The sequence below is a fragment of the Kwoniella newhampshirensis genome, chromosome 3 (assembly GCF_039105145.1).
Source record: "Kwoniella newhampshirensis strain CBS 13917 chromosome 3, whole genome shotgun sequence".
Taxonomy (NCBI): Eukaryota; Fungi; Basidiomycota; class Tremellomycetes; order Tremellales; family Cryptococcaceae; genus Kwoniella; species Kwoniella newhampshirensis.
The window spans coordinates 257,594-272,326 of NC_089957.1; the positions used below are offsets into that span (position 1 = coordinate 257,594).

The window sequence follows — 14,733 nt, forward strand, 5'->3', positions numbered from 1 at the left end:
ATGAATGTGAGCGGTGCCACTCTATGAAGAGAAGGGAAATTACCTCCGAGTGAGTGAGTGACGAGGAAACGGTGTAAGTTTACATTTGAACGATTGTGATTGTGCTGGACGCTAGGAAAGAGAGGGTGGGACTGGGCAAGTTCCTCCCAACGGCCTGGCGGTCAATACACACAATGCAGGTATGTGGAGATCACATTGTCTTGTCAGAAATAGCATGCTCGTTCACCAGATGTGAAACGGCGTATCTGTTCCTCATCTCTTGTGTAACTTGACCGTCGTGGAAGCAGGCTCGCAAGGTTTGAGCCGAAGACCTTGATCAAGCTGTTCCTTGGTCTGGTGCGTTCAGGTCGAACACAACAACAAGCTGTAACTCCACACACGCCAGCATCGGTTCCACACACGCGATACTACTTCAGATCAGGTTATTCCGAGCACCGCGGTAGCCCTTCTTTTTTTTTCTTGTGTAGAAGGACCCTGGCCCTGAGTCACAGAGTCTTGGATCTACAAATCAAACACAAGAGGGAGGGACCTTTCAGTCATTCACTTCTTCGAGTCGGACGATGGGGCTTCTTTGCTCAGAATCCGAAGGAAGAAAGGCAGAACAGTATGCGCTCGCTCCACACGTCTTCGCGAAGACGACGGGTGAAGGGAGGATGGATGTGTTCCTTTGAGGGAGCTGTGAGGGCCATGATAGGGTGTGTGTGTGTGAAAAGCCCATGACGCATATCGCCGACGGCAAGCATACGCAGAACATGTATACGTACTACAGATTCATGCGGCTCCTTCCTGCACGTTATGTATGTATGGAGATGAGGGCGGGATCCTCACCTCTGCCCTGTAGATCTTTTTTTTCTTCTCCTCTCATCCGAACAACCCCCCGCCACCACCCAGGCTCATCTCTCATCTCCCAGTCCCAGAAAATATCGAGCGTCGTACAATACGAAAGGGGTGAAGTTCTGACCTGTCGAACCGAAAATGCGCCATGCCGGGACCGAGAGGTCGATTGAAATTTGGTGACTACAAAGCAAGCAAGCAAGCGAAGAACTACTAGTGTAAAAGGAGCCTTCCCGTGCTCGTCGATCATACTGCTCATCCTATGGGATCATCGGGGGTCAACGCCTCACGTAATTTGGCGTAACGCCACGCCCATTCACGCAAATAGACAGTCAGACGGCTGTCTTGTGTGTTACACTTCCTGTATAGTTCGGGAAGAGAGGGGTGTTGATACGGGGGGGGTGGGGGACAAAAAGAGGGACAAGTGCTCTGTTCTGGCTTCGAGTCTCCGCTTGACCAGAAAGTATCGCTCCTCCTTCACACCTCGTGTGTGTTCATCCGTCAATTTATCGCAGTATGTCTGCTTGGAGAGTTCGGAACCAACTTGTATATTTCTGATTTCGGATTTTCCAATCTGCCCTGAAAAGACATCCTCCGTCCCTGATGTGATTTTGGGGATCGACAGAGCGAACCCGTCTCTCTCCCTGTGTGCCGTTCCGTCTGCGCAAACCCACTCCCCCCCCCCCCCGTTCATGTCTCGTGTCGTCCCTTCCTCTGACTGTTCTGTTCGTCGAGAATGGCGCATTTTGCTTCCTTCAGTTGTCAGATAGCGGGCGCTGGCGCTACTGCCGGGTCGTGCATCGGTTCAGAGTCGCAAGGAGAGAGCGCGTAAACCATTATTATCGAATAATGAATAATGGTAATGAGACCGGAAGCATAGTCGCATAGTCCATCGTTCATTCTTGCCTTCCCCATACAAATATCTATATACTGAATTTAATCTTCACCTTGCCGCAAAACGTCTGCGACAGATCCTCCCCCCCCCCCCCCGCCCCCTTAGATGTACGTTATTTGTTCGTCACCATTCACTTCTCATTATTACTCATCGTAGCATGACTTACTCTTCGTCTCTTTGATCCCTTGCATAACGGTCGACACGTTGTACAGAGTCTCCCCTCGCCCTTTCGCCTCCTCGTCATTGTGAGACAATACTTGGCCCTTCCAAAACATTTGGCAAGGACAGACGGGCACACCGCTTTCCGACCAAAAATCACTGGGAGCAGAAGAGTGGATTTGGTAAAGCATCTATTGGGGGGGTGTAACGATACGGGAAAATATTGTTTTTCGTACGGGGACAGGTGCTTTGATTGCTCTCTATTTGCTCCAACATTACGCGAGGGGGAACGACGACACCAACGCAGACGCACACTCCAGTCTTCTCGCCCGTAGTGCAGAATAGGCGGAGTTCCGTTACTCGGATCTCAAAGAAGGAAGAAGGATCATAAGCAATCGGTCAAGGTGCTGGATTGATCGACCGTGGATCATCGTCCAAGACAAAACGAAAGCGATCGACATTGTCCTGTCTTTGGGACATCGGTGGATTCCCCGGTGAGTATTGATATCCTTCTCTGGGTACATTACCTCTACGAAATTAGGTACCGAGGATCTGGCTGAACGAGCAACACAGGCAGAGCCCGCTCCGGCAGAAGATTAACGAGATTGTTATCATACATTTTCCATTATATATTTTATATCGTATTAATCGTTCTCTCCCTCATTGTTCACTTGTAAAAACTCCGTCAATCGACCGGAAGGAACAACACAACACCGCAATCTTCAACATCATCGTTCCACTCTCTCTTTCCTCATCCAGCCCATCCAGAAAGAAAAAGGTTGTCGGGCTGATCGGCTGGGGATCTGGCTATTGTTATCCCATTCCTGTACCCCACGAGGACAGTTCGGATAATCTAGTTTGGGACCGTTCCTTTCGGCTCCACAAGAACAAGACGATCGTCGAAACCCTTGGATCTCAGCGGGGGAAACGAATCAATCAATTTACGACGACGCCGAACCCGGCTTTTGCAACTCGTCGACCAAATTTGGACAGATTGACATTATTGGGATCAGTGGAACAGACAAGAAGATAGAGACAGGACATCACCAAGTGATAGTAAGAAAAGAAGAAGCAAAGAGGAGTGCTTGGCAAACGACCTAATACACGGAAAGTCGGTACCAACAAGATAGAAAGAGAGAAAGGATAGGACGCTCATCCCGACGATCATCTCATCAAGCTCTTCAGAAGAAGCGGAAAGCCAAACATCACCTCGTCGATCACCCGCGGCACAATATCTGATCTACCCAATCAGTCTCCAACCCACTTTTTCAACGCATCACTTGTCGATACTTCCTATTCTAATATCGCCGGCCCCCTCTTTCCCCTCCCACTTTCGAAACACGAGTGAAATAGAATCAAGCGAATATAGGAGCGGATCTGGACAGTGTAGAAGGTCAACACCCTCGTGAGTTTCTTTGTCTTATTTCTGTCTACCTTCTTTCCGGGTGGACATGTGGGTGGATGGTTCTACGAGGACGTGACTTTGTGTTTTCGCGGACGTGTGATAATAGGAAGAAAGGATCCGGCATAGCCTTTCGGTTCTCGGGATATTGAAGGTCTCGGGCGATCAAGCAGATCGTTTCCCATGATCGCCGCTTCGCCGTCCGTTTTTGTGTTTCACGGTCATCCTTTTGGGCTCCTGTCCTCTTTCCTCTCATCTCATCTCGACACCCATCACCCCTCCTTCGACGAGGAGTCATCCTCATTCCGGATTTCGCGAATGGACGCGCAACCTCTCACCTGTGTAATGATGCTTCTGCTTTGATCGCACCCCCTTGTGGCTTTGATTGACAGCTTCGGATCCTTTTGTCTCCAAATACTGCACGTCCTGGAATGGAGAGCTGACAGACCAATCGTAACCCATCACCTTCACATAATCAACATCATTTTCTCGATCTCGCCCCCACCGATCTGGTCATCCTTTCGCGTACCTTCGATCACACTGGCCTTTCCCTCCACTTCGGTCTTCGACTTGATCGTTTTGTCGGTATCTACTCAATTGCTCATCAACCTCGCCTATCACAACGATCGACGGTCCCCTTCCCGGCTCTCCTGCGTCTCGCCTTGCTTCTTTTCGAAACGTCTCGTTAACTCATCTTCGTGTGCTTCCCCATTTTCAACCCTTTCATCGCAACTTCGCCCTGTTCCCTACTTTCTATAATTAACCACCTTTTTGCCTTGGCTTCGTGTTGTTCTTCATGGCGACGAACATTATTGTTTGATCGGCATCGTCCCGCCACTGAAAATTCGGAACTCCATATTGTCAAACGACTGTGCGCTTTTCGACGCCTCTCAATCGCTGCTTTGCCAATCCTGCCGACATTCGCTGGGCCAAATGACTGTCTCGAACTCACCTTGCTACCGGTACACCGCCTTGTCCCATCCCCAACCACAATTTCATCAACACGATTCCCCCCATCAGGTGTTTAGTCCGTCTCGCTCTACTTCACAGCTTAGGATCAGGCGTTCCTCCTCTTCGTCCTGGTCTCGATCGATATCAAAAGCAGCTTCGGAAACGGACTCGCCTTCCTCATCCATTTCTGATACAGCATCAATGGTAACTGCCGGATCATTCACATCATCTGCAAGGTTACAAACAACGATCTTTCAACCCAACGCCGCATCTCCCTTCCTGCCCCGTGAAGAGGCACTCTCACCTCGGTCGAGCAAAATATCATCGACGATGTTGCCGCGAAGACAGTCCCGGTTCGACCCAATGGCGGGGGATGACGATCCGCAGATCGACGAAGAAGGCTACGGGGAGCTCGGCCAAAAGCATCCATTACGTCGACTCAACGAGGAAGGGAGTGTTTCACGAGATGCGCTAAGAGAACGTTCCCGACCCACGGAGGCGATCAACCTTCCAGGCATCAAGTCTTTGTTCGGCGTAGCAGGTGAGTGGTCATGACTAGTCAAACCGTCAATGTGCTTACTTATGCACTGTTGCAGCCGATCATCCATCTACACCATCGTCCTCCTCACTCTTTCAGACCCCTTCTTTGCCTTCTCTCATTCCAACTTCACCATCCGGATCTCCGAACTCAGCACGAACGTCGCGGTTCTCGTCCCTAGCATCGTCGGCCGTCCCGGAAAACTCTGTCGGCTGGTGGGCTCCAGAGTATGGAGACCGAGGATCACCGTTACATTTGAGTCCCTACCGCTCAAACTCATTTCCTACTACTCAGCCGTTCGTGCCGGACGAGCCCGAGTCAAAGAGGAGGAGATCAGATGGTCCGCCAGCCCTGCGTGACGCCGAAGAGTCTGCACTATTGAGATGGCAGGCGCAGAGCCGGAACATGTCGTATCCTTCAACTGATTCGCCAGCAGGGAGAAAAGCGAGCGTCGTAGGCTCTCGTGGCCTGCATCCTCCTCCAGCGCTTTCCGCAGCTATGTCAGCAGCCATGTCCCAGAATTCAGTTTACGGTTCGACTTCGGGACCTCTCTCACCGTCAATCGAACACCCCAATCCTCCCTCTTTTTCTCGCAGACCGTCTGCTGCCTCTCGGAGCTCCTCATTAGTGGGAGGCCAGCTTTCAAGACATTTTGCCGATCTTGTGGCGCTAGACCGATCTCCTTCGACTTCATCTCCTTCTTCTGCGATGCTACCTCCCTTGCAAACACCCCCGCTGTTCGACCGGCGACCATCTGCGATGCTGCCACCACCTTCTGCAGCTGCAGCGACGGACGATGGTAAACTCGTTGTACCAACACCACCCACCGTTACCCGCCCTCAATCTGAAGCATCAGACAGAGATCGGCTTCGTCGCCAATCTCTCACACGACCTTCCACACCCGACTCTGCCGAAAGGCCGGAGCTCAGACGATCCTCATTGACCGAGATCATAAAAGCCAAAAGTGGAGACGACGTCGCGATGGCCCTCAGAAGACACGCTTCGCCTATGCTCAACGGTCCTCCCAGCCTTGCCATGGATAAGCCATCTTTCTCAGAGCCCCTAGCTCCTGTGCAATCACCGCGCCGCCCTTGGCCTCAACGAACAGAGTCAGCGGATGCGCTTCATCCGGCCACGGGTCCAGCTGCCGGCCTTGGGCTGATAGCGGATGACTCCCTTGCTTCCCGAGGAATGAAGCGGAATAACAGTAGAAGGAATGCAGAGGTCGATGAAGATGTGGAAATGCAAGGCGATCCGGCAATGAGAGGGATGGATGTCTTGGCGGAAATGGCAAACCGAGTTGCACCGGCCTCAGGGGAGGAAACAAACCTCAGGCGGGGCAGCGAGGATGATAGAGAGGACAGTCCGTCCAAGAGTGGTGGGGCCAGCGGACCGAAGTACACGTGTGCGTACTGCGCTAAGACCTTCTCGAGGCCGAGCTCTTTGAGAATACACACATATAGTCGTGAGTATGATCTGATTGCCTTGATCGTTCAAATGAATAGAATGCTGACATCTGCATTGACTTGCTAGATACTGGAGAGAGGCCATACGTGTGCAAGGAACCTTCGTGCGGCAGGCGATTCTCGGTCCAGTCAAACCTCAAGCGTCATGCCAAGGTCCACCAGCTAGGAAGTTCTGCTACTGCGGCTACAGCAGCAGTAGCAGGACGTTTCCCGCCTCCGCTCATTCACTCTCAACCATCCGATCGATCTCAAGCTCCCGACGGCCATCCCTCACACCACGCCATGTCACACCAGGCATTTCACCCTCAGCCACCTGGATTCTACCCGTCTCATCAAGGATTCGGTCCAGGTGGTCAATATCAGGCGAACCCCGATCCGAGATACGCAAGGATGACATTTAACCCTCGTGCTCAAGAAGAAGGATATGGTCAGTATCTTCATCCGCCTCCCGGGGCCGCAAGAAGCTACAGATCTGCGAGTGGGTCAAGACGAACATCGAGAGATGGAGAGTGGAGCGGCGAAGGGGATGAAGAAGAAGACGAAGAGATTGATGAGGTCGGTGAGGACGATGAGTAAAGCAATCCAATCATCGAGAGACATTGGAGAAACGAGGAGACGGTGAGGGGGTAAAGTGGCGTCGCGGAACCGGCAGAAGAAGGACAAAGCGAAGCAGTTAGATCCGGCGAAAGCCATGCATAGAGCGTTACCAAATGCGATCGAAACGCGAATGTAGCGAGCGTAACGGAGAAGTAGAAGAAGAAGAAGAAGAAAAAGCACGAATGTAGTGTGATACGATATATATGCAGGGCATATGTCCCAACTCGTTTCAACGTTGACAGTCCATGAGACCAGGTTGAAGTGTGGTGTGGCGTGCCTAGTCGAAGTGTTTTAGTGTTGTGCTTTGATGCTTTGGTGCTTTGGTGGGGTTTTGGTATCAGGGAAATGTCGTATATGGAAAAAGGTGAGAGTGTGAGTGATTTCATCGTACCATCATCACCACCTTTTTTAATAACAACCCCAATCCCTCTCTGGTCGAACCACCTTCCACCTTCTCTCGCCGGCCCTTTCCAAGCGAATCACGTTACTCTTATTGTCATTTTGATCTCTTTGTTTTCTTTCGGCTTTGATCTTTTCAGTTCTGGTTCGTCGCATCCCATCCCATCTTTCTGTCAAATCACCACTACGCTCATTTGCTGGCGATATACCTATATAGGCTTGGTTCTTGATAACAGGGGCCGTCACTTCGTCACGACGAAACGCGACCATGTCTGAAATCCTCACACAACTCGATCTGTTGCAACAACAGATCCCTGTACCGCAATGGTACTCGGTCCTCCCCGCACCTATCAGAGTTGTGCTATGGGTCATCGGTCTGCCAACTTTGATCATCGGTCTCAATGTCTTCAGACAAGTTGTGAGCGCCTTCTTCTTTCTTCAGACCACAGAGGGGTCTGAGCGTTGCTACGCGCTCGAACAAGATCAGCTCTTTTCGCTGTTCTGTCGTTGACGAAACATCCTCTTCCAGGCCCTGCCGCGAAATAAGAACCTGCCACCGGTGGTCTTCCATTACATCCCGTGGTTCGGTTCAGCAGCTTATTACGGTGAAGATCCCTACAAGTTCTTCTTCGAGTGTCGTGAGAAGGTACGTTCAGCGATTCTCTACTTCACGCGCTTTGCCTCGCAGGCTGAGCCCTACACCACTCTGAACATCATTTCTGCCTTGATCTACTTGCTGACTGCGAGATCTATCTTCTCCAGTATGGCGATCTGTTCACTTTTATCCTCATGGGGCGACGAGTAACCGTCGCTCTTGGACCAAAAGGAAACAACCTCTCCTTGGGTGGCAAGACCTCTCAGGTCTCGGCTGAAGATGCGTACACTGTGAGTATGAAACATCTCATAGCTGCGGATGATGTATTGACCGAGGTGTGATGGAAGCATCTTACCACTCCTGTGTTCGGTAAAGGTGTCGTTTACGACTGTCCCAATGAGATGTTGATGCAGCAAAAGAAGTTTGTAAGTGTGTCTAGGTCAAGCCAAGGAAGGTTTTGCGCTAAGGTCTTTTCGTCGTTCAGATCAAATCGGGTCTCACCACCGAGGCCCTCCAATCATACCCTCCCTTGATCAGAGATGAATGCCAGGAGTACTTCGCCAACACCCTCGGTATCAACCCCTCTCGCCCTAGCAGCAAGAAGGTCGACCTCCTCCACGCAATGGCCGAACTCATCATCCTCACTGCCTCTCGAACTCTTCAAGGGAAAGAAGTGCGTGAATCGCTCAATGGAAGTTTCGCCAAACTGTTCGAGGATCTCGATGGTGGTTTCACTCCCCTCAACTTCATGTTTCCCAACTTGCCCTTGCCCAGTTACAAGCGACGAGACGTTGCGCAAAAGGCCATGAGCGATTTCTACATGAAAATCATAGAGAACAGGAGGAAGGGCGAGACCGATGTGAGTGATGTTACTTCAGTTCCGGCGCTTGGGTAACATGCGCTGAGATTGCGTTTAATCAGCACGAACACGACATGATCGCTTCTCTCCAAGGCTGCAAGTACAGGAACGGCGTCCCTCTCACCGACCGTGATATTTCCCACATCATGATCGCTCTTCTCATGGCCGGTCAACACACTTCTTCTGCTACTTCGTCCTGGGCTCTTCTCCATCTCGCTGATTCGCCAGAGCTCTAGTAAGTTGAAGTACTCTAGCGTGTCGTGAGCCCCTCTGACACGAACTTCGTAGCGAGTCTCTGTATCAAGAGCAGAGGACCAAGTTCGGAAACCCCGATGGAACTTTCAGAGATCTCACTTATGAGGATATCAAGGAGTGCAAGCTGTTGGATGCTACGATCAGGGAGACTTTGAGAATGGTGAGCTGTTCTTCTCGGGATTCAGTCGATCAGCACTGACAACTACATGTCTCCAGCACGCCCCAATCCAGTGAGCCAGCTGTGATCCATCTCATTGAGCATTCGACCGCTAACGCAGTCTATTGCAGCTCGATCTACCGAAAAGTCATGTCCGATATCCCTGTTCCTCCCAGTCTTTCCGCTCCATCCGAGCAAGCCAGCTACGTTATCCCCAAGGGTCACTACATCATGGCTGCACCCGGTGTCTCTCAGATGGACCCTCTTATCTGGCAGGACTCCAAGGTTTTCACTCCTACCCGATGGCTGGACGAAGCAGGTGTGGCCGCTGCTGCTGTCGAGCAGTACAGCAAGAGCGAGCAGGTCGACTATGGTTTCGGCGCGGTCAGCAAGGGGACCGAGTCCCCTTACCAGCCTTTCGGTGCGGGTCGACACAGGTGTGTCGGCGAGCAGTTTGCTTATACCCAGCTATCTACTATCATCACATACATCGTGAGGAACTATACGATGAAGCTCGAAGTTCCAGAGTTCCCCAAGACAAATTACAGGGTGAGTGCAGTATTGCTCATACGTGTGCGTCCGGACGAAGCTGATGCGAACCATCGCCTGCTCAGACCATGATTGTGCAACCTATGAACCCCTTGGTCTCTTTCACTCTGCGCAAGCAAGAGGTCTAGACGTATAGATGGACATTGAGATGGTTGCAAGGGAAGACGATGGATTAGATGGACCCCCGTGGGAGCGATGTTTAGACGTGGCATCGTCTGACATGAGCCCATCTCTCATGTGAACTAGAATGATATACATGACGAACATTATTGTGACTTTGAATGCATCTTACCAAACTACACTTACCAAACTACACTTTTCACTCTACGCGTCAATAATTAGCCAACGAGATTTGATCTGATCCGATTCCAGCGAAATGTGAGATGTGAGATTTTCTCTGGGATTGATCGGAAGATTAGGAAGAAATACTGACGTCAGTGTGGCGATCGTCATGGTGTGATTTGCGGTGGGTGGGTGAGTGACCCCATGGTGAAGGGGGTTATCGAGTGACTGACCGGGTGCTTTGGTGGGTCCGGGGCAGGGGGTATTAAAGGCAGCAAAGACGTATACACTCCTCTTCCGTTCTTTCTTTTTCTCACATTCACATTCACACTCACACTCACACTCACACTCACACTCACACTCACACTCACATTCACATTCACATCCATCCACCAACACCCACACATACACAATCGAAATGTCTTTCATCGCCCTCCGTCCCCTCGTCGCTAAGCGATCCACCGTCGCGTTGAGCCTCGGCGCTCGTCGATCTTTCGCTGATAAGCAGACAAAGCAGGAGACTGGTGGTGTCCTCGAGAAGGTCGGTCAGGCTTTCAAGGTGAGTCAGATGTCCTTCTCTCTCTCTCCTCTTGATTGTGTGGAGCAGGAGGTTTCTCCCTTCATTCACATGACATGTCGGTGTCGGTGTCGATGTCCGGCCCGACTCTCAAAGGGAGGGAATTTATCCCGGGGTCATTGCGTGACACGTCGACGATCACGAGATTATATCCTGATTATTGGAGAACTCTCCTCGTGACCCGCTGGACGATCAATCACAATCGTGACCAGGACCTACGCTGATGTTCGCGCTTCCGACCTACAGAGCGACGGGGCTGTCGGTAAACAGTTCCAGGGTGACGGTAACATCGGTCAGGTCGGTGAGGCCGTCGGCGGACCTTTTTCTTCCAAGGGTGCTATCGGTAAAGAGTGAGTGCGACTGCTTCTTCCGCGTGTGTTGCTCTTCTCGCCTTCGCCTGCCTACCCTCATTCTGCCCACAATGAAACCCTTCGAGTAGAGTCCAATGTCCTCCGTCGATCATCATCTCTCTCTCTTTTGACATTGGATGATCGCTTGTCCACTATCCTCTCACTATTAATTGACAACTTGGCATGATGTCTCTTGTCCCAAGTCCGACTCATGCTGATCGTCTCTTCCCGCCATCTCCCAGGTTCACCGACTCCGGATCCGTTGGCGGTAACGTCGAGAAGGCGGCCACCGACGTTAAGCAGACCGGTCAAGAGACCAAGTCCTCTTAATCGGGTATCGGGTGGCATCTACAGTACTCGTATCGATTGATCAGTGGTCAGTCATAGCATATGTGCGATACGAAGTGAAGTAAAGGAACGCGAATTGAAGTTGATGCAGAAAATGAACCATGGAAGCCGTGCATTGTGGCATATATGCAATGAGCTGAGGTATGCTTTCCTGGATTGGGTCGAGCGTGTTGCGATGTGGCCAGTGATACTATCAGCTACTTAGTCGAGTATTGATCTCACGGAGTAATGTAATGAAGCTGCTGATATGCAGGGAACGACGGGTGAGCCGGGAATTTGCCTCGGCCAATGTTCTGACTGGATGTCGAACGAGCAGAATCGACGATGACGACCCCAATCCTTCATCGACATGCAACGATCAATCCATGCTGTCCAACCTATATGCAGTGCTAAATACAATCATTGCCCTCTTCTTGTCTCTTATCGTTGACAATTGTCCCTTATATACAACTACACCTGCCTCTACAGGACCAAGCACTGCCATCCGAGAAAAGCCACTTGATCACCAACCAACCTCCCCACCTGTCCATCTCCTCAGATCCAATCCCTTCTTTCCAGTCTCTTTGCTGAGAACCCACCTCTCGAGAGCATACGTCTCATAAGCGCCCTCAGTCTGCTTCATCGCTGACCTATGTTTAGGTCCAGAAATCGCATTGATCGCATGACGACGGCTACGACCAGGTGAAAACGAACGTGTCAGTATCTCGTGTCGCGGGACCGATGCTCACTTCACTCAACTCACCTTTGCCATATACAAGTTGCCAAGTTGAGACCTGTACTGTCGGGAACACCGTACCAGTACATGACGAGACCGCCGTTCTGGACCGCTTCTTCGTGTGCTTCTCTGTCCGCCTTGTACAAAGACAAGCTGGACGATTCGGGCTTGCGTCGGGACCGGAAGACGACGCAGTACCATTCTCTCTGGACGGTTTTTGGGAGGGACTGAAGGGTAGACGATGGATCAGCACAAAGGTCGTTTGTTTGTTTGTGTTCTTTGAAACGGGACGATCTCTCACCAGTTCTTGCCAGTTGAAGGCCTCGTCGTATCCAGTCGAAGCGTAGTCAGACCCGAGAGGTCTGAAATGATGCAAAGCTTGATGCAAGGCCAAACTCGCCGGATCAATATTCGGCAATCTCGTCTCGAACCCTTTCAACGCATCGATCAGACCTTGGACCAATTGTCTTGCTCCGGCTCCAGCTCTTTCGTCATGGTCGTGATCGTGATCTTGATCATGAGCATGATTGTGGTTATGGTTGTGGTCGTGAGGAAGAGGAGAGAGAAGAGGCGGTAAGAATAAGATTGGATCGGTCGAGATCTCGTCTGTGGTGGACGGTAGAGAATGATGAGAGGAAACCTGATTCGCGTCAATAGTCTGTTTGGTATGACCAGCGTAGTTGGTGTTGTCGATATCGATGGATCCTCGAGAAGTTCTCCGAGAAGAAGTTGATCGGTCAGGTAGAGGCGATCTTTGATCGAGCGTTTCTTTCGACGACGACGACGACGACGACGACGACGATGATTTCAATTCCTTGTCCTTCTTCTTCTGATCAAAGTATTCGAACGTACGTGAATGGGTCCGACCGCGAGTCGTGAAGCTCGTGGTGGGCGCGTAGAGGATGGACGGGATGATATCTGAATCCGGATGATTCGCGCTCACAGCGACGGACATGGCGGCTGATTGGGTGACCAGTGGGGTTCGAGCCACAATGGTTCAGGGGGACGGGACTCGTACCGTCTATCTCGATGGCGATTCGTGGAGCGGCGTGTTCGATGATAGCCTTGCGTGGTCAGAAACTTGAGTTGACCATGAACGAAACCCCAGTTTTCTGTGCTTTATATACTTGTTGAAGCACAGCGCTATCACCAAGTCAACATCGCACAATACATGGATTACGAACAATGTCGCAATGCCTTGCAATAATGATCTTGCAATTGTTCAAGTTAAGTTACCCCTCACAGACGATCACCATCGAAGCGCTAACTTCCGTACCCTGTACAGTACAGTACAGTACGAGCACAGTACTGTATACTGTACACCAAAAACCGTAAGCAAGCCTCCGACTCAAATGGCCTACTGCACCATGCCTGTTATGGCATCATCGAACCCGAGGGAGCAAAGCACGCTATGTCATGTCCAATAACCGCTGCTAGTGGTTGTGTTTCAGCCATCAATGTATGATAGAGTTTCATGATGACTCGATATGGCGTGCTGAATGTGGCACAACAGTCTGGTCCGAGTGATGAAAGTCTCCGAGTGGGATTCATGAGCAATGAATATCACGAGCTGCGAGCTGAGATGCGCGATGGGGAGAAGATCTGCATCATGCATATCAGGAAGGGGGACGCCGTCGTCCAGGATAGTTTGGCTTTGCTGGAACCGCTGCTGCTCTTCTCTGCTTGACTTCGGCGTGCGAGACGACCCCCCAAAGGTGGCGAGAGATGATTTCCTGGCGGCAATTAGGAGGATCACTATCACGCTCGTCGATCAGATCACAATGTACAGTGGCGCGAGTACTCCGCAGAGGTGGTCGCTATATCAGTGTCCTTGCCATACTCAACAGTGAAACCGTCCAATACGTCCAATGTCGCCTTGATGTCATCATGTCTACATCATCCACCCATGCCATTGCAAACAACGATTTCGCCATATCTCACATCATCCACACTAACATTTCGCCAGACTCAACACCATCACGTTGGTAGCTACGTAGTTCACCTGACGCATGACCAGATCCGGATCATACTTGATCCCATCGAAGTAGGTCATACCCAACAAGGCATCCGATTTGCGAAATCCCTTGAAAGCATCGTGGAACCCTTGAGCCCTTTTCTCGAAATATTGTTGTTCCCTGGCATCTCCAAGTCAAAGTCAGTGGCGGTGTCCGATCAACTGACTACTCGCTGCTGCGAATACGCACATCACCCGGACTGCTCTGTATGTTTGAAGTTGTAGCCATCAATGATGGGATCAAACAAGTCGCCGGAGAATACCGTGGGGACCCACCTGGGATGCATCTTCCCTAGCTCATCGACGTACAATGGACTGGCGAAGACTTTGGGGCAAGAAGGAAGGTGAGCGTCGCTTCCAAGACTGTGAAATCTGGCTCACAATCAAATATACCTGTGAGGACATCGGTGATGCTGATTGAGTATGTGCAGGGCTTTTGTCAACAAAGATGAAGTGTGACCGAAAACGACTCATCACACTCACTTCACCCCTAGTCGATTGGCTATTCGTATTGACCATCTACCGCTTGGCGTCAAGATACCAGTCGCACTTTGACGGGCTTGGGCCTGGAGCTGGGCATGAGGTCGGACGAGATGGTCACTCACCCTGTCGTAGCGTGCAGAAGGTGCAGTTCTTCAACTTTGGGAGATGTGGCAGGTTGAAATCGCTCTTTGATCATTCTTCATCACCACGGTGTCGGTGGCCTGGAATCAGCTTCTGGTTTACCGACGAGGTACAACACCTGACCCACTCTGAAACACATGGTCAGCGATGAGATCTGGGTTTGTATC

At 51.1% G+C, this 14,733-nt stretch overlaps 5 protein-coding genes across 5 annotated transcripts; 3 read left to right on the top strand and 2 right to left on the bottom strand.

The window, feature by feature from the left end:
* Positions 1 to 4,442: 4,442 nt before the first annotated feature.
* Positions 4,443 to 6,821, top strand: IAR55_001447 (uncharacterized protein; the record flags this gene model as incomplete). Its single annotated transcript, XM_066944574.1, has 3 exons — positions 4,443 to 4,782; positions 4,838 to 6,244; positions 6,313 to 6,821. 3 exons carry the CDS (start codon positions 4,443 to 4,445, stop codon positions 6,819 to 6,821), a joined length of 2,256 nt encoding a protein of 751 aa, XP_066804497.1.
* A 688-nt stretch (positions 6,822 to 7,509) lies between these two features.
* IAR55_001448 (uncharacterized protein) lies at positions 7,510 to 9,784 on the top strand (the record flags this gene model as incomplete). The annotated part of the gene is made up of 10 exons (XM_066944575.1): positions 7,510 to 7,659; positions 7,771 to 7,887; positions 8,004 to 8,126; positions 8,184 to 8,261; positions 8,321 to 8,695; positions 8,758 to 8,930; positions 8,984 to 9,110; positions 9,167 to 9,180; positions 9,239 to 9,656; positions 9,722 to 9,784. 10 exons carry the CDS (start codon positions 7,510 to 7,512, stop codon positions 9,782 to 9,784), a joined length of 1,638 nt encoding a protein of 545 aa, XP_066804498.1.
* A 572-nt stretch (positions 9,785 to 10,356) lies between these two features.
* Positions 10,357 to 11,195, top strand: IAR55_001449 (uncharacterized protein; the record flags this gene model as incomplete). Its single annotated transcript, XM_066944576.1, has 3 exons — positions 10,357 to 10,497; positions 10,762 to 10,865; positions 11,108 to 11,195. The coding sequence occupies 3 exons, from the start codon at positions 10,357 to 10,359 to the stop codon at positions 11,193 to 11,195; spliced, it is 333 nt and encodes a 110-aa protein (XP_066804499.1).
* Positions 11,196 to 11,715: 520 nt separating this feature from the next.
* IAR55_001450 (uncharacterized protein) lies at positions 11,716 to 12,883 on the bottom strand (the record flags this gene model as incomplete). Its single annotated transcript, XM_066944577.1, has 3 exons — positions 11,716 to 11,884; positions 11,956 to 12,155; positions 12,230 to 12,883. The coding sequence occupies 3 exons, from the start codon at positions 12,881 to 12,883 to the stop codon at positions 11,716 to 11,718; spliced, it is 1,023 nt and encodes a 340-aa protein (XP_066804500.1).
* A 996-nt stretch (positions 12,884 to 13,879) lies between these two features.
* Positions 13,880 to 14,621, bottom strand: IAR55_001451 (uncharacterized protein; the record flags this gene model as incomplete). The annotated part of the gene is made up of 5 exons (XM_066944578.1): positions 13,880 to 14,063; positions 14,219 to 14,267; positions 14,324 to 14,355; positions 14,426 to 14,461; positions 14,548 to 14,621. 5 exons carry the CDS (start codon positions 14,619 to 14,621, stop codon positions 13,880 to 13,882), a joined length of 375 nt encoding a protein of 124 aa, XP_066804501.1.
* Positions 14,622 to 14,733: the final 112 nt, after the last annotated feature.